Source organism: Lepisma saccharinum, chromosome 2 (assembly GCF_977018435.1).
Source record: "Lepisma saccharinum chromosome 2, izLepSacc3.1, whole genome shotgun sequence".
In the NCBI taxonomy this organism is placed as follows: domain Eukaryota; kingdom Metazoa; phylum Arthropoda; class Insecta; order Zygentoma; family Lepismatidae; genus Lepisma; species Lepisma saccharinum.
This window is the reverse complement of record NC_139230.1, coordinates 166600520-166627780: the sequence shown is the minus strand read 5'-3', so window position 1 is coordinate 166627780 and position 27261 is coordinate 166600520. Positions and strand designations below refer to the sequence as shown.

At 37.8% G+C, this 27261-nt stretch overlaps 1 protein-coding gene across 2 annotated transcripts in view; it reads right to left on the bottom strand.

The window, feature by feature from the left end:
* The window catches only part of LOC145984173 (FYVE, RhoGEF and PH domain-containing protein 2-like), a 99676-nt gene that overhangs the window by 49052 nt on the left and 23363 nt on the right, over window positions 1–27261 (bottom strand). For both annotated transcript variants that reach the window (XM_083117665.1, XM_083117664.1), the window contains exons 3-7: window positions 25416–25734; window positions 23348–23516; window positions 20092–20228; window positions 15018–15156; window positions 11619–11824 (exon numbers count right to left, since the gene is read on the bottom strand). In XM_083117665.1, coding sequence (XP_082973791.1) covers window positions 11619–11824; window positions 15018–15156; window positions 20092–20228; window positions 23348–23516; window positions 25416–25734 — 970 coding nt within the window. The remainder of the gene's footprint in view (window positions 1–11618; window positions 11825–15017; window positions 15157–20091; window positions 20229–23347; window positions 23517–25415; window positions 25735–27261) is intronic.

The following is a 27261-nucleotide window of genomic DNA, read 5'->3' as shown; positions in this document are numbered from 1 at the left end:
CATCACCCACCATGCCCATCTCACCTGCACGGAATGTGTCTGTCCACCAGGCCTTGTACAAAGCCAAATGACGACCTAAAGGGTACGAAAGCTCTGACCAGAGTAGTGGCTATGTGTCTCCCCCCTAACAAGTACCACCCACTTGGTAACTCCCCGGAGTCCAACTCCGAAAGCTCGGACGCCGAAGTCCGCAGCCAGAGGAAGAGGAAGAACCGGAGGAGGAACAAGAGCAAACCTAGGGTTAGGTTTGCTGATCTCAAACAGCTCCCAACCTTTAACGGGCAGGGGAACAGGCTGGCCTCCGATTTTGTGCAGGAGCTTGAGAGAGATCTCACTCTCCTGGAGGTAGATTTGGCGGATGCCCTCCAAATAATCTCGTTCTGTCTACGGGACGAGGCAGGGCAGTGGTACGAGAGGAACGAACGAAAGTTCAAGTCCTACTCGGATTTCAAAAGGTAGTTCCTCTCATATTTCCAAGGGGATGGGTGGAGAGCTTCTTCCCTTGCGAAGGCTCTCAATGAAAGGTACAACCCATCCCAGCACAGATCAGTGCACAAATATTTCTGGCGACAAGTCAAAATGATTAGGCTTGCGTTGCCAGAAATCACCGACAACCAGGTTTTCACCCACGTTGTGCAACAGCTGCCGCGCAGCTTGAAGGACCAGTTAATCCTAGCTTCCTTCGTCTCTCTTCAGGAGGTGGCCAACTCCATACTTCGGTATGAGAGTGTGCAAGTGCCACAATATCCTGAGGGAAGTTGCAAGGCCAGCACGGCCCAATTACGGGAAAACCACGACGCGCATTAACCGGACCTATGTGAGTCGTGGTCAGGGTGAAGCGAGCGGTTCGTCCAAAAAGGAGGACGCTCACATGTGCAAATCTGCGAGGGGCTCCCGGCCTAAGGAGTACCCAAACAGAACCAAAGTAGACCGGAGAAAGGGTGGAACGTTCCAACGTAAGAGTTCCACCAGCTCACACGGGTCTTCCGAGCACCTCGCTGAGGTGCATCCAAATGTGCACAACCAGGGAAACTAGGTAGGCAACGTCCTGACGTGGGGAAGGGCGATGCCAAACCTAAACCTGTCCCACAATGTTCAGATTCATGCAAGCACACTCCACTGATAAATCAGTATCAGGCAGTGGGTGATTCAATGTTATCACGTCTTGCGCAAAGAAAATTCGGGTATCCTGTCCAAAGAGACAGTGATGGTAATTACCACATCGGACTTTGCATATCTGGACAAACCTCAGCGCAGTTGCTCAGTGCTTTGAGAAGGGAAAAGTGTGTTCATAAAAATGTGTTATTAATGGTATCCACAAATGATATGCTCCGAGGGAAGGACATCAACCAGGTGTTCCGGAACCTCCAGGATATCATTTACACCCTAAAGAGGAAAGGTGCTCAGAAGGTCATTGTTCTGACTCCTCCACCAGTTCCCAGGTTAGCCAATGAGAACCGACACAGGTTCTGGGCCATGTATGACTCATTGATTGCAAAAATATTATCCCTTGATGATAATAACAATGTAAGGGTTCTGGACTCCTCATCGAAATTTGTGCACAAGGGTCAAGAAATGAACATGTCACTGTTCGAAGAAACCATGGGTTACGGTCAAAACATGAGACCCGACCTGGTTCACTTCAGCCCACGAGGTATGGATACCATACTCAACGCACTCGATGAGGTAAAATGGTTCACCAAACCTGGTCACACACCCAAGGGTAAACAAATGGGATCTCAACAGAGTGAGATGAATGCCATTCTGCCCTACGACCAACCCTCAGGAAACTAGCCAGTGCTGCTCTCGCAGGGGGTGATTGTGGCCAAGGTGTAACAAATCCTCCTAGGTTAGTAAATATAGCATTTTTGAATTTAGATGAATATGACTCAATAGAGAATGAGTTCTGTAGCTCCAGTAACAATTGTGTAGTCCCTATAAATAAGCATAACAATAGGTACGGTACGGTAATACAGGTGACTCTGGTAGATGTACCTACCAAAGCGCTTGTCGATTCTGGAGCTGAGGTATCTGTGCTGAGTTCCAAGATGTGGAAACAGATTACGCACAATGCATCCCGGCCCAGACTCATTAAGTGTGACAATATCAAGTTAGTAGATTACTCAGGTGCTAAAAAGCAAAAAATCCTAGGAACTGCTTCAGTAGGTGTCATTGTCGAAGGTACGGAAATTTGCGTTGAGTTCGTGGTCGTAAACGAACTCAGCATAGACTGTATTTTAGGTTTAGACTGGTTATATGGAATTAATGCACAGATAGATTTTTCATCCCATCAATTAATGTTCAGGAAAGGGTCACACTCCACGATCACTAAGTTCTTGCCAATATGTCCAGATGCAAGTCAAGACGAGGAAGCACACATCCACAAGCTGGACATATTTCCCCTGGATACCTTCCAGAAGTCTGACATGGCATCCATACCCGAGATACGAGATGTCGCAAACAATGCAACCGGTATCTCCCAAGCTCAAAAGGAACAGTTGTTTCAAACACTGTGTCAAATGAGAACTGTTTTCAGTGACCGCCCAGGCAAGTGCAACATTCACGAGCACAAAATTACCCTCCACAAGTCTGAGTATGTAGCTAGAAAAAACTATCCCATCCCTGTAAAGTACAAAGATGGTGTAGCGGAGGAAATCAAACAGCTCATTGAATGGGACATAATTGAGCCCTCAAATTCTGAATATGTATCCCCAGTTTTGGTAGTACAAAAGCCGAATGGATCTCTACGTCTCACGTTAGACCAACGAGAGATCAACAAACTTATCCTGCCTTTAAAATTGAAACCCCTCAACATGGAGGAAATTTTCACACAATTCCAAGGTAAAAAGTACTTTTCAACCTTAGATATATCTTCTGGTTTTTGGCAGATAGGCCTAGAAGAGGAGTCTAGGAGGTACACTGCTTTTACTTTCAATGGCAAGATGTACCAATTTAAGCGATTAATCTTTGGTCACATCAATAGCATGCAAGTGTTCATTGAAGTAATGAATAAACTGCTGAGTGGTACAGAGGAGTTTGCCTTAGCATATGTCGATGACATCACAATCTTCTCTGCCACCTTTGAAGAACATTTAGTCCACATTAGTAAGGTACTTGCCATCTTTCAAAAGGCTAACATGACCCTCAAATTGTCCAAATGTTCATTTGCCAGAGAACAAATTAAGTTCTTAGGGCACATAGTCAATTCTAAACACATATCCATGTGCCCGGAATATGTGGAATCCATATCCAACCTGCAACCCCCTGCTAATATCAAACAATTGCAGAAAATATTAGGTTCTTTTGGGTGGATTCGTAAGTTCATTCCCAGCTATAATGAATACACCCAACCTCTTTACGACCTGCTACGAAAAGGATCCAAATGGCAGTGGGACGAGAATGCCCAAAAGGCGTTCGAAGCGCTGAAGTCAGTAGTCCAGGAAGACTGCAAATTATTTCACCCCAACTTCTCAGAGAAGTTTTACCTCCAGACCGACGCCTCGGGATCAGGGGTGGGGGGATTCTGCTTCCAATATTGCGAAGGAGAGAAGAGGCCATTGGGATACGTTAGCAGATCTCTGAAGAATTACGAGTTAGGATATACCTCCACAGAACTTGAACTCCTAAGCATTGTATGGTGCATAGAGAAGTTCTCATTTTTATTGCAAGGTCAGACCTTCACCATCCTATGCGACCACAAGAGTCTTTCATGGCTCAATTCAGCCTATTCATGGAACGTACGCCTCACCCGGTGGTTCCTCAAACTCCAGAACTACAAGTTTGATGTAGAGTATGTGGCTGGTCGTACGAACTGTCTAGCGGATATGCTATCCCGCATCCCGGAAAGACAGCAAAAGATGGTTAGACGTGTCAACCCAATTCAAGTGTTACCCCAACCCATAGCTAATCTGTCCGGAGACGATCTCCAGAGAGAGCAAGAAAGGGATCCCAGGTCCAAAGCAATCATAGATTACCTGCAAGGGGGGGAACAGGATAACAATCCTAGGTGCAGAAATTGGAGCAAGCAATACCAAATGGTCAATGACCTGCTAGTGGTCAAAGACTTTCACTTTGTCGATAAGTTCAGAATATACATTTCCGAATCTTTAGTTTCACAGGTGCTCACAGCATATCACAATGATGATGGGCACCCAGGAGTAGACAAAACACACAATAAGGTGTTCCGTAGTTTTTTCTGGCCAGGTATGAGGCGAGGAGTCAAGGCTTGGGTGACTGACTGTGTTCAATGCCAGCAGGTGAAACCGAACCTTCATACCCCTCGGCAAGTCTTGCAGGCCCATCATGTCAAACAGTTAGGAGCAACTCTGTTCTGTGACCTCGTAGGCCCACTCCCAACCAGTAAGCACCAAGAGAAGTACATTTTCACCATTCTGGAGGGATGTTCAAGATACTTAATGGCATACCCGCTCAGAAATTCCACCACTCCCTTAATATTGAGGAAACTCATCGATATATATTTTGTACATTTTTCACTTCCTCAAAGAATTGTAGTAGACAATGGTCCCCAGTTTAGGGCCAAGCAATTCACTCAAACCCTTGAAAATATGGGAATTCAGGTTCTGTTTATACCATCATATCTCCCATCCGCCAATCTGGTTGAGAGGACCCACCTCGAGATGGGAAAGCTCTTAAAGCTTATGTGCAATGAAAACCATAAAACATGGTCAGATAAATTACCAGCAGTGGTTAGCATAATCAATCACTCGATTAATGACACCACTGGGTACGCACCAGCAGAGCTTAGGTTACATGTTTCACTCAGGAACCCCGTTATGGAACATTTCCATATTCCCACTGGTGAACAAACCGAATGGGATCAGCAATTGTTCATGGCTGTATCCCGGACGGCCGAAAGGCGAAACAAAGCCAACAATAAGGTAAATGAGTCACAGCAAAACCGAACTGTGATCAAAGTGTATGATTTAGTTTTTCTTAAATCCCACCTCCAAAGCAAAGCTCTAGAGGGACAGACCCACAAATTGTTCCACACCTTCTTCGGTCCATTAGTTTGTAGTGATCAGGTGACAGACAACATATTTAATCTTGTTCATTGTGTTAGCGGTAAGAGCCTACCCAACCAACATGTCAATAACATGAAGTTGTGGAGGTGTAGCTATAAGGTGTATAGTCATTACATTGAGAAGCTCGGACTACTACATCCGGTGTTAGCATCGAGAGTACATCAAAGAAGTTAATTCAAGCCAAGGGGCCTCTGAATTCAACGAGGACTCAACCTCAATCCCGACGGGGTGCAGCAGTTTCCCTACAACTTGCTTTGTCTGTTGGTAAGACGAGTAACTGCGCACAAATGGCTCCACCCTCGTACCCTTGTGATACTTCCCCATGGAAACTGTAGATGTCTGCTCGTCAGCTCTACGTTTCTTCCTAAACCCGATATCAGTAGGACCTAGGAGAGAAGTACGCGACGGTACGGCTCCTGCACTATAGTATTAGTCGCATAAGAGGTATTGGTATCCCTCTAGCGCATCCAGGGTAAGACGCACGGATAGGAATGTACAACAGGTACAAGATGAGGAGAAAAAGCTACACATTTTTTGAACACTAGTATTAATATATGTTAAAGGTCAGAGGTTTTGTGGATGAGGTTCTGTCTGGTCTGTGACATTCACCCATTTGTACATAGGGTAGAAAAATTTATGTCAAGATCGTGTAAGGGATTATTTTATCATTGTATGCAAAAGTCAATTTCATTGTTGTATACAAAACCCTATTTCATTGTTGAGTATAAAAGTCAATTTCATTGTTGTATACAAAAGATTATTTCATTGTTGTGTACAAAAGTATTATTTCATTGTTGTATACAAAAGTATTATTTCAGTATTATATGCCAAGGCAATTTCATTGTGGTATAAAGGGTAATTTCATTGTTGTCTACCAAGACAATTTCTTTGTTGGACACAAAAGTGAGTCCAACCATCATATAGAGATTTATTTCCCTATGAGTGCAAATCTATGCTAGATCACTCACTACCAATCAAGCGAAATATTGTTTAGCAATCATTGGGTATTTGCACTACCGATGGGTTAGGTTCGACCAAACCAGGGTTAGCGGTAATAGAAATATGCGAGCACCCCCAAACATATAGGGTTGTTTATGAGGAACAACCCAAAAGCAACAAGGGTAAGGTCGAAGCCTGCATGTGAAGTGGGGCCAGTGAGTACATCACTCCAACTCCCCCTCAGTGTCACCACAAAACCCCGGAGCAAACATACAAAAGTGCATGGTGTCATAGGCAGCAGCAGACCCCCAAGCATATTATACCAGGAACCAGAGACAATCTTTTCAGCATTCCAGCAATATGGGGAAGCAGGGAGTGTGTCAGGGGTTCGTAATCGAACATTGACATCCAGAAACGAACCACCATGACAATCCGACAGACTTCACACAAGGAGTGCATTCCACAGATTGTACACAATCCCAATGGGTAGCCAGGTCGAAGCATTGTTCCGCCAATCTAGCAACAAAAACATTTGCAGGCAACGGATGCTGCACAAAGCCAGGCGACAGCGAGCTCCACCTAAGGAGATATTGAAGAACAATTGTGAGGTGACCAAACGTGGACAACATACAAAGGTGTATGGTGAACATTTCTTGAAGGTACTGCACCCTCAAGTGAGTGAGGGGCAGACAGTAGATATACATCTAAAAACTACTATGCAGCTCAGGTCGAGTACAAAAACTGTATTCAGTGCGACAAAAAGCAGACATATAACATGGATAACTAAAATCATTTATTGAAAACTTTTAAGTGTGTGTTATATTAACCATGTATATACCGTCTAGGAAATCGTTCGATATATCGAACAGAACAATATCTCAAACATATATCCAAGTGACGGACAAGAATAATTGCAAATTTATTTTCTTTCATGTATATGTTCTTTTCGGACCAGCGTGGTCATAACAATTCAGTGTGTATATAAATATTTTGTGTATGTATTTGGGTATAGTGTAGTAAAGGGTAAAGAAAAATGATCCGCTTCACGTATCCTTTTTCTTTTCCCAAGGGCCCGGGATATGTATAACCAACCAAAGGTTGGGTATACATCCCCAATACATACAGGCAGCACTCCACTCCAACCAAAGTACAAGGCCAATTCAATCCAGGTAAAATTAATAGGAATAGACATTCCCAAATATGTGAAGATTAACAGAAATTAGGCCTAATTAGTAAAAGTATGATAAAACACCAAAATATTAAGTAAATAATAAGCCCCAGACCAAAATTCATTGGTTATCAAAAAGACAACCTTTTGTGGATAAGCAGAATTCAGAGAGCACATGTTGCTTTTCATGCAAATTTTTTATTAATACAGATATTTTCAGGATAACATTTGTGCAAGCACAAATTAACTTGCTTTCCCTGAAAATAACTGCAAGTCACAATTATTAGTACAAATAAACCACAAAAACATCAAAAAATCGATGTTTTTGACAAAAGACAATCGGTCTCACAGCACCAGAGCCATCTGGTGAGTGCCAGTGGAACTAGCCCCGACTAGACTGCCATCTAGTGGATTTCTTTAGGTACTAGATAAAGGCAAGTAACTCAAGGTGCTGTGGACCAATCAGATGGCCTCATGGGCGTGGCTACCAGACAATAGGACTGAGATAGCTTTTATCATGAGAGGAAGCCATCTTGATTTCACTTCGTGTTGATACTTGGTACAGTTCACATCGCTCCAAGTTTTGGGCCAGAGTAGGCCAGTGGAGAGAGGAACAATGGAGTGGCCATTGTGTTCCCACATGTGAAATATCTACTAAGTGCTTGGAAATAGTCCTGTAGTGTATAATATGAACGAATTACAGCACTTAAAGTGCCTTAAAGTGCATGGAACCAATATCCATGAAAATTCGGAAATTTTCAAAACCACATGGTGAGGACAATGAGCCTTCAGGAAACCATGATGCTTTGTATCCAAAGACATCCATGATTATTCGGCCCATCCTTTGTGATATAGCTCCCTGAAACAGTTCATGTGCAAGCCAATACCCATATGTCTTAAGATACCGCTATATTTTTAGTGCAAATTCACAGAAATCCCTCCATTTATAGTTGGAGTGATGAGTGTTTGTCGCAAGGCCCATGTGTGATGAGTTGGAAGCAGAAGATGTAAGTACAATGTTTTTGTTACCCATTTGTTGGTTCTATGTGTAAAAACAAAGCTATAAGTTTGTGCAGTGCTTGTATATAGTTAAATGTGATAATTCCCAGAATATTAAATGTGTCTTTCCAGCATCTTGATCTATTAATTCATATTTGGGCGGGTAAGCCCGGGAAGCGTGCTTCTCGCTCCGGAATAAATAGGCTGAAAGTCCCTATGATAAACCAGCAATCACTCCTCGGAATGGATGCTGGTCTACTGGGGACATCCTCCATGTTAATGGTCACTGGAGGACAGCGTAGAGCTGCACGGGGATAGGTGTGTCCAGGTTGCATAGCCAGGTAGTTTCGTAGGTTCAATCAAGCCCAAAGTGGGTGAGAAGGTTAGGTTCATCCATCCTATTATTCGGCAACGTAACCTGTATCCCTGGACCAGCCGCGTAGACGAAGCCATTCAACTCCTGAATCTATCGTCTGTCTTTTGTCTCGCGGATCGCAAGGTGCCAGCTTCAATAAGAATACAGGCACACGAGGCTCCATCTGATAAAGGTTTTAAGTCCACTTTATGCATAGAAGACTAATTGGGACTGGACCTAGAGTTTAAAGTGGGATTCAAACCACTATGTGCCTCCACCGGTTATATAACCCAGGACCTCTTGATTATAAGGTGATGACATTACCACTACGCCATCGGGGAGGCAATATACATATATATATAAGCCCCCTCCCCCCTCAAAAATCCTGGGGATACTACTGGCTCTAGTATTCAAAAGGATTATTCTTGTGTTATCCGCAAGATAAGAAATACGGGTTTGTTTATCAGAGGGCAGGACAAGAACAGAAAGTTGCATCTCTTATGTTGGAGTTGGATGAGTCATTGCTGTCAGAAGCGATATCGGCAAGCAACTGCTTTGGAACAGCCACACCCAACACTGGCACCAGAAGCAGTCTCCCTCCAGACAGATTGGCACCAATGAACAGGTGGCAGAGAAGAAGGTCCTGTGCATTTTAAAGATAAAGGACTTATTGCAAACTAAAAGCTGGACCACAGCATTCATTTTTTTTATCAGCAGTGTGCTTATTCCAGAACCAAGTTGCAGAATGAAAGGAGGAAAGATTATTGCAACGGATATATTTCCTATGCAGATAGCTTCCTATGCTTCATGAAATTATTTCATAGCCATGCACAGCAGTTGCAGATTAATGAGCTCTTGTGAGGGGAGATTGGTGATTTTTTTTTTCACTGGTTCCTAAACCAATATCGGATAACCGGGATTGGCCAATTCTTCTTACTTTATTCCTGGCAAACAAGAAGAAAGGAAAGTTTACCAAGCAAGTTCCTCCCTCCCCCCCCCCCCTCTCTGACATGTATACTAGGAAGGATTATGTAAACTGAACTAATTGGGTACCCGGGGGGCAACCCTTGGAGGTTGAGGCTGTCAGAGCATGGTGCTGATCACATCAACTCCCACATGGCTAAAATCGATAGAATGTGTGAAGCCCTACCCCCACATTCCCCTATATATGTCTCATGGCATGGTGAAAAGTGCACGGGGAATTTTACCTACCTACCAGGTGCAAAACAAAAGTTACAGTTTTGCTTATCAGAAGGCAGAGAGCAGAAAGTCACTAACTCTTGTTTTTCTTTCTGGAGATTGAATTTTATCATCAGATTTTTTTAAAAAATAAAAAGTAATAATAATAATTTCTCAAAGAGTAGCCTTTTTCTTTATGGAGAATAAAGTAACTAGGTTACATGGCCATTGCTTGAACTCATAACCTACTTAATAGATGGCAACCCCCCCCCCTTTCTTTTGCTATTGCATAATACATATATTTTTTTATGACAAACTATGGGACAATTTACAACTATACTTGGCATGATTGTAGGCACATAGCAGTGCTACTTTTTGATTTCTTTTGTCCACTTCAGATTAATGTTGGGGTCTCAGAGGCTCCCATGAAATGAACTATCTTTTTTTCTTTTTTCCAGGTTCTTCTAATTGCACCTTGTGACTGTCTTCTACATTGATGAATAATAGTATTTACTTATTTTCTGTTGTACACAAGTTTATAAAATTAACAGAGAACCATTGTGATTAAGAATGCTGTATCAATGTCGATATTTTTTAAGTTGTTGATTTTGATTCATTTTTATGTATGAGATTGATTTAAAATTAAAATTTCTTGTGTCAAAAAGTTGCAAATGAGTTTGTATTGGAATCTTTAATATGAAATAATACTTAAAGAAGTTAAATTGTGCCCTTTTAATTCTTGGAACATAAGTTACATTATATTATGGAAACCCAGTTGAATGCTGAGGACTTGAAATTTAATTTTTAAATGGCATAATAGTCTGCTCATCCTTCGCGTACTGTATGGTGTAATGTAGGCTATAGTTGCAACCTGCAACAAGATGGATGCCAAACTCATACATCCCATGAAAGCCCTTTATCCATTCCATTCAAAATAAAAACACTAACTCTCTATGATGAATAGTTCTCATTCTACGAATTTGTAAAAACATTTCCATGCATTTGAAAGGCCCACACTTTAAAATTCTCACCCAGTCAAAAATAAAACCAACTTTTGAAAAAATACCAATACTCGAATTATGCTGAAATTTGTGTAGACTGTACAACAATATGCATGTAAATGAACCAAGAAAACAAAACTTAATCACTATTTCTGGTTTGCTAGAAATGACAGGCTAAATACTGTCAGGTGGTGCAGGAACAGGGGTAATCGCAGCCATCCTCAAGGATTTACAGGCTCTGGAATAATTGTTGTCCCAGTCATCTGCTAAAGTTTAAAGCGTGGGTGTTTAATTCAAAATCTAAGCACACATTTCTTTATTCTTCTGTGTCTTAACTCAAACCAACTTCTGCTCATGATGGTACAAGTAGCCACTTAAGAACATGGATGTATGATACATACAAATATCCTTCGATATGTATTTACTCAATATTGCAAATTTTCACACTTTCCCCTCAATTATGTGTTAACAGTCATAGCAAGTTTATAATTCTGTATCCAGTACAGTATTGTTGTTAAAGGAAATAAGTTTATCACAAACTGTTTACTTACTTGGTACCATGCCCAATCCTGGTAAGAGTTCTCATATTTATTGTGGTTAATATTTATATATCAGATTTTGGTTTCATCACATCACTTAAAAACACTAAGAGTGCAACACTTTTATATCAGGATCAGCATATCACTGGCTGCATACTGCTCTGTCATACCTCCACTTTTTGTCAGAAGTGAGTTGATGACATTAATGCGTCATGTTCCGAAGTGATGTGAATTATCAACATTAATAAAATGTCTGCGCAAATCAAGCAGTGTATTCAAAATCCACATAAATTGAACTACCATCAGCTCTCCTGAAAAGTTAGTGCAGATGGACATACGGCAAAACAGTATTCAGCCGGCAATAGCTTAAACAAATTATGTACACTTTCCGCTTACCAGAAACATATATCTTTCTTGATGATCTCCACTTCTGGCTGATATCTTAATGATTTTTCCTTCCTTGACAAGTTCTCTTGTGGGGCTAACCAGATCAATTACTCCACTAATACTTTCTTGTATTTCTAATAGTTTCTTAAATTTGTCAATTTTCTTCATTGCTTCATTTGCATGGTTTGCAGCAGTCGACACTAAATGAAGTGCTTCTGTAATATTACAGTCAAAAGTTTTCATCCATTGTTTTAAAATAAAAAACAATAAACAAAAGTTTATTTTAGTAATTATAAAATACATATTAGATATATAGAACATTTTATCAAATTAGTAAGTTTATGCACTTGTGCAAGGTAACTTTCTTGTTGCAATGTCCAACACATACATATATTAATATGTATATCGGGGATCAGAAGTGTCTGGTTTAAAATATACAAATTATAAAAAGAGGGGAAAGAAAGGAAACAACAGCATATTTGTATTTTTCTCCTATGTCACTTTTCTGCAACTTTTAGCTAATCACAAGGTTGAGGATGAAGTGTGATTAGATGAAATAACATTCACAAAGAAACACAGATTCTCAGGCCAGGACTTGAACCTAGAACTTTCACTTCACCTCAATTCACTTGGCTACAAAGGGGGACAAGCATACAGCAGAGAGTTAAAAAGACCTCTGGTGTTGCACCTTGTCAATTATCCTAACTGATGTTGGATTCTGGTTCTATGTGCTATTTACATCTACATTCAAGCATATTTGAATTTTTAATTGTAGAAAATTTGAGTGAAAAATATGCACCACCCAGGATTTCAACCTGGGTCCAGTTGCAATTTATTCCAAGTGTTGTACCAGCTGAGTTAAAGATCGAATTCTAAACCTGGTCAACTTTCAGTTTCCATTCAAACTTTATACAGTTGAAAATCTCCTGTCTGTGCAATATTTATTACCATAGTATTCGTATTAGTGTTGCCCTACACAAGTTTCTACCACACAATATTACCACTATGAATATAGATGCCATAAAATGGTAATTCTCTCTCCTGAACAAACATTACTATCCCTTATAATTCTGTTACAGGGTGGCCACTCAAGGGCATTGATAAAATTCAAGTATAATTCCCGGTTTTCAAGGCAAACTTTCCAAAAATTCAAGGATACAAGCAGATGCTTTCTCTGTCTCAGCCTTATGTATTACCCCACTCACCACCCACCCACACAAAAAGGGTCTGTTTCATTCCAATTTATCAAAACTTTTATTTCAATTCAATTAAACACATATGTTATTTATACCATTTCACATACTCAGCCTCTAAATACAACTACAAACATAAATCACAAATTATATGGGATATTAATCTACAAAAAAATGTTACTTGTATTTGTATCAGAATTTCACACTCAAATTTACCTAATCAACTTCGAGATAAATCATCTTGCAATAATTTTATGTCTGTCAGATAGATTGTTCTGCAAAGTGCACTAACAAAGTAAATGATTGAGAGAAAATAAGTTTTATTTTCCTCGCAGCTTTCTTTACTTTTCCTTACTCCATAAAAATAAATGCTAAACTGTGAAAAATTTGCCTCATGGCGTTTATAAATATGTCTAAAGTCAATGGGATTTACATTAATGAAAGTTGCAATTTTTATCACGTCTATGGAGAAAAATTTACATACAATTCACGCATAAGTCCCAGAGCCAATAATTCACAAATAATTCCCGGTGAGTAGCCACCTTGTGCTAGCAAAATTACCAGCACTAGTTTTTGCTGACACAAAAATTACAGCAATCACTATCTATTTACAGTGTACGTGCAGTGAATTCATACATATTTCTCTCATCAATTTCCTATTCATATCTGCCATATGAATTCTTGACACCTGCTGGTAGTGCACACTAAATTTCTAAACTCAAAGAAAACCATAGAATGTAAATGCTAAGCATTGAAACTAATGGCAGTTGCATTTAAAAAATAGAATCTTTGAGATTTATTAGCAATAAACCTACCACTAGGAAACTTCATTTGCATTGAATCAACACAAAAGGGAACTAGTTTACTGAGAACCAACAGACATTACTTACCTGTGCAAGTGCTGTGCGCAAACATTCTTGACTTTCTGAATAGTTCTCTTTATCAATCAGCATTCTGCACCACCATTTAATAATTTTAACTGAAACTTTACTTTCAAGGAAAGATCAATCCTGATTGCAATTTTCTCATTTCTATTTTAGCATAAATCTACTATCTATTTAAGCTGTTCCCAAGTCTTTGTCTACTTGTATATCCCAGGATCAGCTTCTGCATTAAGAGTTTAATCAAATCTAACTTTACGAGAAGTGCAATATGTCTCCTACACATTAGCAGAACATTTATTGTTTTAATAACATTCGGTTATAATTTTGTACATCACATCAACTTAACCTCACCCACTTTGAAAAAAGCATGGACCAAAGTATAACTCCATGCATTTATTGATTTTTCTTTCCATTATATAGCAAAAACAAAATACACATTAAATTTCTTAGATTAAAATTTACAATTACTTCAATACTTAAGACACTGCCAAGAAAAAATTAAAAGATGTTAAGCAGGAGAACAACACTGTACTGAAGAAACATCATCTGATACCAGAAGTATTCCATGCTCTACAAAAATCATTCCCTCAACCTATTGATTGAATACATACAGATATCTAAAACTAGGAGAGATTTGTCAAATTTTGAACTTGTCTTAAAACAAGGATTTCTAAGAAATTGAGTTACAAAGAGCATGCTGACTGATTTTAAAATTTTGAGTACATCAGCACAATGGCTATTTACACCAAATACACAACATGGCGCAACACTCTGGACAAGGGCTCTTAAAATGAAATGTCATTACCAAATCAACATTAAAAATAATACATAATTTAACTCCTTATCAAGAACTGAAAATAAAATACACAACATGGCGCAACACTCTGGACAAGGGCTCTTAAAATGAAATGTCATTACCAAATCAACATTAAAAATAATACATAATTTAACTCCTTATCAAGAACTGAAAATAAAATACACATCTAAGATCTACAATCTTCATATATGCTAAAAAGCTGAAGCTGTATGGAGGCAGCACATATTAAGACAAACCACATATGCACAGAAAATTATTTTGACTGTAGGTCCAGGTAGACTGCAAGAATGCACTTTCCAGTGAAGAGAGATTGGAAAGGTAACCCTTTACAAACTCCCTTTTAGAGAATGCATTGGTTAATATACTATTTTCTGGTTGCAAATAAACTTAACTTACTGAACTATCAAATTAGTTCTAGTCTCTTTAGTAAAATAATTAACATAGAACACAAAATTACACCACATTAAACATGTTAAGTGCACAAAGGTTTAAATAAAATATTGTTATTGCTTACTTTCTGTGTCTTCCCTATCTGGGGAATCATCAGGAAGCCTCCGTAGATAATCTTTCAGTAGCAGTTCATAACGTGGAACTCTTTGAATGGGACTCAACATATGGTGAGGAAGAGTCAAATGTCCACACTCTGGCATTTGCTATGGTAGTAACACAAAACAAAATATCAGCCTCTTTGATCTACACATTTCTACCAACAAAATTATTAAATGAAACTTGCCACAAAATACACACAACCTAACATTAAATGCATTAAATTTATTGCATTAATATGTAGCTTAACAGTATTCTTGCTCAAGGAGCATTTGAGGTGTTTCCGTAGGCAATATCATCATCACTCACAATTTCAGTCAGACATGCTTTCTTATTACAAACATTCACGAGAGTATTTCTCACAACCACTGGAAATTGGATAGTAATGAAGATTGAAGATTATTTGTGCTGTATACAGAAACATTTACACAAAAAACAACTACAGTGAAACCTCGATTTTATGATTTTCAGGGGACCAAGCTGAAAAAACTAAAATGTAGGAAAATGTAAAATTGAAGAAAATTTTATAAGATTTTGCTACATTGGAACCACCAAGATGGAATGTATAATGTGGAAAAATGTAAAACTGGGGTTACACTGTACACTTCTCCAAAAGTTACTTGACTGCCCTGTAAGTTTTCTAAGTCCAGAAATCATTAATTTGGCAACATAGCTCTTGAGAACCAGCAGAGGGTAGCCAACTTTACTGCAAGTCCCTCTACTAGGCGAGAAAGCCTCTGGTGTAAGATTTACATTATTGTTTATAGCATGAAGTCAGAAACTACGTATATTCGCCCAACATATTAATAGAGGACAAAACGGAAAACTCAAGTTTGAGGAATAATATAAGAGAATACTTGCGATTCGGCATGTTTAAATAGGAATCAGAGAAACTGCTGTGTGGTTGGAAACACTGCACTCACTCGTGGTACACCTGGAGCAAATCGCTGTCAAGTTTGAACACAAAAGGACGTAATTACGAATAGTTTATGCAAATAAAATAAAAACAACACCTTGCAAAGTACTGCTAATGGATGTGTAAGTAGTGTGTTCGTGTGTTCACAAGTTCAAAGTCCTGAGAAAAGCTGGAGAATGAAGAGAGGCCAAGCACAAGGCTTTTCAATCTCAGGAGTGGGAGAGAGAAAGACACCTCACAAATAAAGTTGGTTTTTAAAATTTCGTTTTGTGGGATTTGAGAAATACGGATACGAGAATTTGTTAACCCTTTCGAGGCAGAGCCTCCAGATGACAAAAGTAACTGAAGGACGGTTGACGAATATTTCGGCAAACTCATATCTTTGTAATAAATGTTCAATAAACAGGAAACCAAATAAAAAAAATTAAAAAAAACTGAATCTTTTTGGCTTTAATCTCCACGCATCCACCTCACATCTGACGTCATCGCCGGATAAACTCTGACATCACTGTCGTGTCACCAGGCAGATTGTTAGAAGACACAACAAAAGCCCACGTGTTTTTCAAGACTTTATAAGTTAAAGGGCTCCGTCTTTCAAGTTCTAAACAAGCTTCATTTCTACGCAGTAAATTTGGCTCTGAAAGGAAGAAAGGGATTAGAGCTTTGTTTTCCACTTAGCAACAGGTGGGGAAGTGGGAGGGGGAGGATAAGGGAGGGAGGGGAAGGGGGAGGAAGTCTTTCTGTATAGCGTTATTCAAGAGTGCTTTTCGCAGCATCTGTGCTGCACAGGTGGTTACGGTCTTCGGGGGAGGGGAGAGGCGTGGGTGAGATGTAATACGCACTTGCAGGCAAGGAGTTTGGCTGCACAAATCATTCTCTTGTTATCGGGCTATGAACAGGAGTGCTTTTGAAAGCTTGTCGAGAGAAGAAATTTTTTTTGTGATGGCATCTTTTCGGTCAGAAGAAATTTGTGACTTGTTGGAGGAGGGGTTTGACACGGGGGATGAAACAGAAGTTGAAGATATACAGGGTGGTTCAGCAGATGATATACAGGGTGGTTCAGCAGATGATATACAGGGTGGTTCAGCAGATGATATACAGGGTGTGCCAGAAGATGATCGAGAAGAACCAGAAGAGGAAGGGGGAAGATGAAGAAGAATTAGAGGAGAATGAAGATAGTGGTGATGTGAGTGCAGAGCAGTGGGAAGAAGTGAAGAGGGGGATAGACATCGGGTAGGGGGGTGGGGTGGGGGGCAAATGTTCTTCCTTTCTCTGGACAGCCAGGTGTAAAAGTTCGTGCCCTTGCGAAGAATCCTACTCCTTTTCAAGCCTTCAGTTTGGATCGATGGGCAAATTTCTGATGGAGTTTCCGGTCAGTTGGGATAAACATTCTCCTTGACCTTGAGTTTTCTCCTTCTTTCAAAAAAAAAAAATACTATTTGTATTATCATTTCGATACTATGTATTCGCCATTACATAACTTTGGGGCAATCAGCGACAAGTGGTGGTTTGCCCAGATCAGTGAGTGCTACCGGATGGGAGCTAACCAAACTTTGAAAAAAGAAAAAAAATTGAAATTCCTTTGTCTGTTGCTTCCAAAAATGGGTACACATCGACATGTTTACCTTACTGAACGAAAGCCTTGGAAATTCTGAATAAAACGAGCCCTCATTGACATTTATCATGTTATTACAACTTTTTTTAAAAAAAACATTTTCCAACATGTTACATTTTGCTTAAAATGAGCCTCGTCCTTGGGGAATTTCCATGCATGACGAATATTTTGTCATCCACATCGAAAGGGTTAAATTAAAAGATCTATGCTGTGGGATTGTCATTGTTTGAACTTTAAGTTCAGTACTAGTGGCATCTGTGATGTAGAGGTAACGTGGTAGACATGTATGACAGGGGTCGTAAGGTTGATGCCCAACCATTGCAGAAACTTTTGCAGAAGGCGAAAAGCATTTCGCGAAATATTTCTTCAGGTTCGTGGAAATGACATTGATTTCTTCCAAGACTTGGAAACCTTAAATTCCAGACAGCTATCTAAATTGAAGCAGACAATCCGATACCACGCGACAGATGCAGAAATCAGATAGGAAGCATAGATGAATCATCGCTAGGGCTGGGAACCTGATGACTTGTAGAATAACTTTAAAATATTCTCTTATATTCCTCATACTTGAGTTTTCCGTTTTGTCCTCTATTAATATGTTGGGCGAATATACGTAGTTTCTGACTTCATGCTATAAACAATAATGTAAATCTTACACCAGAGGATTTCTCGCCTAGTAGAGGGACCTGCAGTAAAGTTGGCTACTCTCTACTGATTCTCAAGAGCTATGTTGCCAAATTAACGATTTCTGGACTTAGAACACTTTCAGGGCAGTCAAGTAATATTTGGAAAAGTGTACATAACATGCTCAAATGATGAGAAAAGGATACTCAAAGAGGTCATATTGCCCATGCTGTATGTCATGTGCCAGAGGCATCAGCTGAAAGAGATTCATAGTGTAGTGAGGTAAGGTGATCTATGATGATTGCCTCTTATTAGTTTCAGTTTACAGTAATTTTAGTTACATTTAAAGTTATCACTATCTTTAACAAAATGACATTACACACATTTCACATTACTTTTTTTACAGCTTGACAAACAAAGACCTTGCAACTATCCCAATATTAGTTCTCTTGACTTACCAAATGCAAATATCGTGAAATGTAGTAAAAGCTACCCATCTACGTGGTGGTTCTAATTACAGTATAGGAATGCCAAGTTCTGGCTGCCAGCTAGCATTCCAAGGTTTGGCCTTTCAATACATCCGCAAAGGTAAAAAAGTTATGTAAATTACATGATCTAAGTGTTTCCTCCTTGGAACGTGTTTGTGCTCTCGTCTCAATTCTTTTCAGTTGCTTGTGGAATACAAATACAGTGCACTTAGTTTGAACAACTCTTATAACACAGGTTAGTACTTGTTATGCAATTTAAATATAAATGCCTGCATGCTAAAAATATGTGTGTAAAAATAAGTAGGATGTTACAGATCGAAAATGCAAGCATCTGCACCATGCCTTGCCATCTGCAGTCACGTGCTATCTTGGCCTCAAGCCAAACTGAATGCACTGCATCATTTCACTAGTATGTATGGAGTGATTCCTATTCTACAATGTCTGAAGCTAATGACAATTCTCAGAAGAATGATTTTTTTGTGTAAGCAATATTTCAATTTTTACCAATTGTTTGCTCGTATTGCTTGATACATTAAGAACTTTATCATTACCATCATCATTACATTATCATCATCAATAATTTCAGCATCACTAACATAATCAAATTATCATTATGTGTATATGGCCAGAATTTTTCAAACATTATCATCATCAATAATTTCAGCATCACTAACATAATCAAATTATCGTTATGTGTATATGGCCAGAATTTTTCAAAACTTGTAACATCTATTCCTCACTGAAACCACCAAGACAAATGCTGATTTAGTAATGTCTATTATTTATGACATTGGAAATCAGAAAAACATTCACACTGACAACATAACATTTCCCTAACTTCCCAGAAAACTAGTAGGACTATACAGGATACATACAAAGTAAAGCTTGAATTTCATGATAAAAACAATTTATAATGTTAACTTTGTTTATGGTAGTTTTTGACCCCAGACACACTAATTTCTCTCATTACAAAAGTAACTAAATAAATAAAAGCCTATGAAAGAAAACCAAGTGGAATTTTATACTTCAATGTTTGATTTGATTTGATTTGCTTTATTTTACTTCGATTTTTTGTGCCACTTTTGGCTAATTTGCGAAGATGGGGTTGAGTGATGATATAATGAAATTGATGAATGGACACTCACAAATTTCCATGTCCAGGCCAGGATTCGAACCCAGGACCTCTGGAGTCTTAGCACGATGTGCTAACCACTCCGCCACAGAGGCCTGCATCCTTCAACGTCACAAAACATTTTTCAAAAATCATATCTTGGAGGATTACATTATATCTACTAACTAAAATGAGTTACTTTCAATTATAGGAGATCTGGGGTCAAAAACGCAAGGGTTAAGTAAGTTATTAATGCAACCATTTGTGTGATTTAATCTGATGACTTACATGAATAGAATCCATTATCTTTGCAAATCTCTGATGTTTGGCAGCCAAAACATTGATGAGATTCATGGCATTGTCAAAATTTTTTACATACTCAGTGTACATTTTCAGGAATGGTGCAAAATTCTTCATGATGTCACCTATTAACAAGTATAAAAGGAATTATTACATAAGGATGGTACATGTACATTTTAACATAACTATTAAAAGGGAGAAACATACATGTTGTTCAACCCATATTCAAAGAACTGAAGTATACAGAGCTGAGTGTTTTCCATTCATGAAAATACAAATAAAATAATGGAACCTTTATTTTATGTTTGTCAATGGAATGAATTTTAAAAACAAGAAAATGTAAAAAACAAGGAAAATTTTATAAAAAAACAGCTTGATTTTGTTACATATTAGGTGGTTATGCTGAACAGGAAAGTGCGATATACTGTGGAGATACTACCACTTAACATGTACAAAGTATTTAAGGTCCGAAGTATTTAGTCCGAGCTTACAAACAACTTCTTACGGCTTCAAGCATCTCTGTTGCTTGTGCAACCACACACAATCAAATAAATAGTAATCATTGCTTTCGATGTTGCCTATCTCATTTAGCAAACTTAATTCTATTTTTATAAGATCTGCAATCTAGAAAGCATGTATAACTCTTAATTATTTTATCAGCACAAAAAATATCATATGGTATCATCTACCACTAATTATAATCACACTCAAGTTCAACTTGTAACCAAAACTTATAATTCTATATTGGTCAGCAGTAAAGGGTTTAATAGATAAGATGTTGCATATGTTTCTACAACTTTATTAGGTGAACGTCTTAATGTTGGAGCAAGCAAACAAATAACAAGAGTTACCCAAAAAATCCAGTTATAACGTTTAAATATAACAAGTTTGTTAAAGACTCTTAATTTACTCAAATCAATAACATCTGTGTACACTTGTGCATGCACAACTGTGATTTTAATGTATCTATTCATTTATGAGTTAATAATTCCATTTTTAACATCATTTACGATCATAATCCTTATTTTCACTTAAATTAAGAATGGCATTTGACGATCTATTCAAATTTTACTGGTACTTCAAACATTTACAACAATTATTCTTTCACTAACCTTGGGCTCTCATTTAATATTTAACATTACTTGTACATTGATTCTCTACTCTCTGTAAGATGCTCTGAGTATTTATAATTGGCTTCCAATTTAATTTCATTGCACAAAGGAGGTTACGGGTTACGTAAATTTAAGGAATTCTTTTTAATTTAGTAGTTAAAGTCGTTGATTTTGTTTCTTGAGGCAACACTGACGAAATGGGCATATTACAGTTCATGCTAGACCGCTACACGAAGGTTCATATCACAACACAATATGTGGGGGAACTTGAATTAGTACACATATTGAGTTTGTGCATTTACTCACTATTTATATTTAAAGTAATATATATGTATAAACACTTACGTGAGTGAGTATCGTTAAAAAGTCTTTTATATGACGTTTCGCGGAGCTACACTCTGCTTCTTCAGGTTACCGTTATCAGCACATAAAATACTTTGTCATGTTAAAAAACAATCTAGGATTGGATAAAAAGGACTGGATTAAAAGCGTAAAATTACATGACTGTTAAAACCTATAGATGCCTTAGTAATACCAAAAGTGGAGCTGAATTCCCATACCACCCAAACGGATGAATGCCTGCAGATGCAGACATGGGCGTCCGGAAGGGGGGGCAAGGGGGGGCCGTGGCCCCCCCCCTGGAAAACGAAAGTCAAAGAAAAATTACATATTTCACACATATAATTTAATTTCAGGCACAATAATATGTGTTACTTATTGCACGAACATGATAAATTCAAATTTAAGCAATGTTTTTTGAAGGATGAACACTATTATTGGGGAAAATATGCCATGTTGGCCCCCCCTGGAAAAAAATACCTTCCTTGCCCCTCCCTGGAAAAAATCCTACGGACGCCCATGGATGCAGACATGTGTCACGTTCCTTCCAATGCAAACTCTTCCACCTTCTGGCCAGCGTGAGCCACTTCCGGCATAACGAGGACTTTCACAGACTCGTCCTTGTTTTTTCCCCATCATTTAAACATTTTGATCCATCATCTCTATTCAATTTATTCCCCCTATCTAGACAAATTTGAGCTGCCTCATGAACATTCCAGGTTACCCTATATACCCTATATACAGGTACAGCTTACCCTATATACCCTATATATGGGTACAGGTTACCCTATATAAGCCCTTCTCTTCCCGATCCCCTTTACGTCCTTTTCGATACTTTTTGTATTCTGTGAAAAACTTGTAAAAACGGTAATAAAACATACATAGGACAAACAGGTAGAAATATGGGAATATGCTGGGACGAACATGATAAGGACATAAAAGAACAAGAACCAAAAACAGGGTTATCTGAGCATGTTATAGAACTGAAACACAAAATTAGAAATAGAGAAGTTGTAAAGAGAGTTCACAAACAACCTGATAGAAGCTAAAAAAATGACTTATTAAAAAATATTAGTGTGAATATTTTCAGAATATCTGGGGAACAGCAAAAGCAAACCACATTAAGATTTATATGAACGCTCTAGAAGAAATAAAGAAAGGAAAATAACTGGCCTCACATTGACTAAAGGTCCAGCTGAGCCTTAAACATTGTAAACCTTACAATCTATTGTCTGCCATTTGTGACAATTCTACAGCATGAAACACGATGTTCAAAATTGTACAAACTGATATTGAAGGAAATTTAAAATGTTTGTATGAAACTCACAGAACACTTAAGTAGAAGATGTTAATATTTTTTAAGGTTCTACAGCCAATGATGGTGAAGTAGTAGGCTGTTTCCGTTACCCTATGGAGAGGTGAAATGAAGAGAAAGCATCAAACCTTATTGAAGAGAAGAGCAGGGAAGACTTAATGGCAAAGAGTGCTACAGTGTCCTTATTCAAATCCCAGGTTAACAGCCATGTTGCAAATTGTACAAAAAAAATCTATGTTGGGAGGGGGAATGCTAACATCTTACACCCCCAATTGCTGTATTGATGGCAGGTAACACATTAGAAATAGAAAGCCTCTGCTAATTAGCAAACATAGTATGTAGCACATGAACTACTTGTGCTGCTTTATGTTCAGTTACTGCCACTCTTTCAGGTGAAAATAAAAAAAAAAGTAATATTTGACCCTAGCTCTTAGCAAAATTATAATTTACTTATACCCAATTTAAAGCTGTGACTTACCAATTCTTTTTTCTTGATCCCAATTTCTCATTCGTTCTTCAAGTTGTGGCAACAAGAAATCATTGTGCAATTTATATATGGATTTGACATTGGAGAACATCTGTGGAATCATCTCCTGAGAAAACATAACATGTGCTCTATTCTCTTGATCCACGCGAAAGTGGAAAACCTAAATATAAATTAAATTAAAAAAGTTAATTCAAACAAGCAAGATACTCCAAAAACAATGTTTTTTTTTTAACAACTAAATATGTAAGAACATGCCATACCATGCATTTTCATGGATGAAGAAGTTAGTATTGCAAGGAGTATGATGATCACATTTGAGTGACTGACATTTGTGTTTAGCATACATTTTTCAAAAATTGCAGCTCAAAGGTTAAACATAGACACACTTCAACTGTAGATAAAATAACTGTAAGGGCATAAAGGGCGGGTGACCTTTCATTAGAAGGCACTCAAAATATCAACCTATTTACAATGTAGTACACTCTTGAAACTATACTTTTGTAGTCTAATAAGGCTCCGGCAGTTGGATCCACAGTCAGCATAATCTTCTGTAAGGCCTGTGATTGTACATTCATCGTTTTCATATAATCATCATTGAGACTCGTTGCAATTAGCCAAAAGTGACACAAAAAATTAACTTAAAACTAATCAATAAACCAAAATAACTGGAAGTTATCTTCAATACTTTCCACTCTCGAATAAATTATTATAGAAAAGAACATTCAGGTAACTAGAATATAATAATACGAAATGTATAATGTATTCCAAAAGTAAAGCAACCCTAACTTTGATCAAATAACATGAAATCCACTTATATTATCCATTTTTATGCATACACAGCCTCATCCATCTACATATTTTTTCAATTATATTATTTATTCATGCTTTGAGACAATAAACATTGTGAATATTCTAAAAACATGTAAACTGCTCTTACCTTTCCATAATTCATATATTTCACTGGCCTTTATAATGATGAGTAAAGGTGAGAGTTTTACTTACAAATTCTATACCAGATTAATATCTGGTAACACCATACAGCAATTTCCAGATATGAATTAATGGAACAGTTCAGAATTCCATTTATTTTTCTAAACTGGAAAACCAAGCCACTTTGCCATAATAAAAAGTTTTCTAACTTGTGCTGCATGGTACAGGGTCAACGAGTTTAGTAATACAGTGTGTTCCATACAGTGTATATTGATGCATTAATTTCTTTACTCTTGGTTACTCTTGGTTTACATGGTTAGGAGCTTTTTCATCTTCATTAATAAGAATGAAAATTATATTACAGGAAGATATAGAAATTATGGCTTTATTGCATTCCAATCATGTAGACTGAATTGTAGGTTTTCCAAATATGCTTCATAAAGAAACTGCCGGAGTACTAAGTGAGGTGAGTGTACTATGGTTTGTGACCAACAAAGCTCAACTGATATGCTTCATATGATGAAGAGTAATAGTTACATGGGCAACAAGATAAAAATGTTGAAAACATTGGAAGTCTAGAAATTTGTCTGCAATTTATGTCTAAAAATTACTTTCCATTATCAACTTTGTACTCAAATAGGCTTTTTTGGAATGGGTCTACAGTGTAGAGTGGAATGTGCAAAGTGACTTCTAGATATCAAACCAAGGACCAGTTATTTACAAGGTGACAAGATCAACCACTATGGTATGAAGGAATCCCCTACCATTGAGCATATCAATTACTAGTTATTAAAGTAAAGTTGAACTAAAATTAGTCTTCTGAAATTACCCAGAAGTTCCATGGAAACCAAGTTTTATATGCACATGAATACTGAATTGGTTTGTGAACTAATAACAGTCTATGAGATATATGTTGCTAAGTGCAACTTCAGTCACTTGTAAAACCCAAATTTTAGATTTACATTTTTGTTCACATTTATTGCCAATAATAAGTCCTATATTGCACACAGACAATTTTTTTAGACTTTCCAGTGTTAACATCCTTCTACTTTTGAATATTTTTACATCAGAAATATTTTACTACTTTATCTATTTCACTTACTCATTTAATGCAAACTGAAGCAAGTACCTGATCAATAAGATGCAAAATAGCTACATAACTTCTTTCTGTGGTAAGCAGTTCATTAGCTATTTTATATGAACGATGTTTTTTCGGATCTGGGGGAGCTTCGATTGCTAACAACCCACTTCCCAATGGTTCCGTTTCTGATGATGTAATTGAACTTGCATCGTCCACTTCACTGGGGCAAATGCTCAGCAATCTTGGAGCAGCTTTGACACAAGCAGGTGAAAAATTATGGTGCACATCATCATCTTCATCATCAGTGTCAGTTTCTGACACATCAAATGATTCCTCATATGATTGAGTTACATGTTCACTGCTAATCCTGAAATGAGAAAATAAAGTATTCATTTTGCATACAAACATTCGCCAGTACCAACAAATTGATGGAAAAAAATACGGTACCACATCAGTTACCACATTAAGAGTTACAAGAAATATTACATTCCTATACCTTTCCCCATTTTATTAATCAAAATCACAATAGGAAGTGCTAGATTGTTCACAATGTCCTTTAGTGGATGAAGTTTATCATATGCAGTGGACATTTGTTTACTATCGATAATTTTATTACTAATCTTATGAAATTATGCTTAAAACATAAAAACAGAAATTTTAGATCTCACAATAACTACAGCAAATTTCCTGCAACTGCCCAGTACTCAATTTGTATTTGAAATGCCTAAAGAGTATGGTATCACAATGTGCAACAATAATGAGAGAAAAAGTAAGAATATTATTTTTCACAAATTCCAAAAATATTCTATTGTTCGTTGCTTCAAGGGTTGCGGAATGTAAATTTAAAGACCTCATTTAAACCTGTATTATGGGATATATGCATATGCTGTTCTGCATACGTATTATGAATAGCAAAGTTTTTAATTGTCCTGAAACATGTAATGTATTAACATTTGCTTCATTTTTTTATGAACAAACATGTAAAAGTATGTTTGAAGTTCATCTTTTGTTCAACTGGCTAACCAAGACTGAGCCTACAGTTTTAAAATCGAATCTGAATCACTATGCAATGTCTCCAGTGAGGATCAAACCTGGTACCCATTGATTACAGGACAACAGTGTTACCATTATGCCATTGGGTAGGCACATACACAAACTCATGTATGACAAAAACAAAGTGGTAAATAAAAGAAATGGCCAATATGTAAAATTATTTAGCTAGATCAAAATATGACATTACAAACCTCTAAACTCTTAACTGTCACTACAAGTGAAAAAGGTTAGCTGAAATAGGAAAAAAAAAATCCTTTCTCTCTTAAAAAAAAACCGCCTTTTTTGCAACTGTAAATGTGCCTAATAATTACTTATGAGACTTAGGCAATGTGGTATCTTTTAGTTTGTAGCGGCTACATTTTTAATATTTCAACATGTAAATCATTGTTGTTTCTAAGAAATTACAGGGATAACCACACGACACCCCCTGCCCCCTCCAGTTCTCATGCCTGAGCTAACCTTCCAGTGACACCATGCTTCACCACTGTGTATACATCTTTTGTCTCCCAGGAAGAGCACTTTTCAAGCACATGCTTCTCAAACTTGCGACAATGCACAAATAAATGCAGTTTGAGAACTAATTGTCATAGAGAGATGAAATATTTTTTTTCCCCAGAATCACACAGGGCTTTTAGTGAAAGAGAAATTTATGCATTGCACCTCAGAATAATTAAAGAAGGAAGAAGAAGAAAATCAAAATTAACAAATAAATTGGTATTCGGCATGCCCCTGTGGCCACCATAAAAGACCAAAGTGAATGAAAAAATGTAGCATGTAGTAGTGGTATGTTCCTACGCAGTGACGGCGCCAGCCTGAAATAAAGGGGGGCTACAGATTTTGA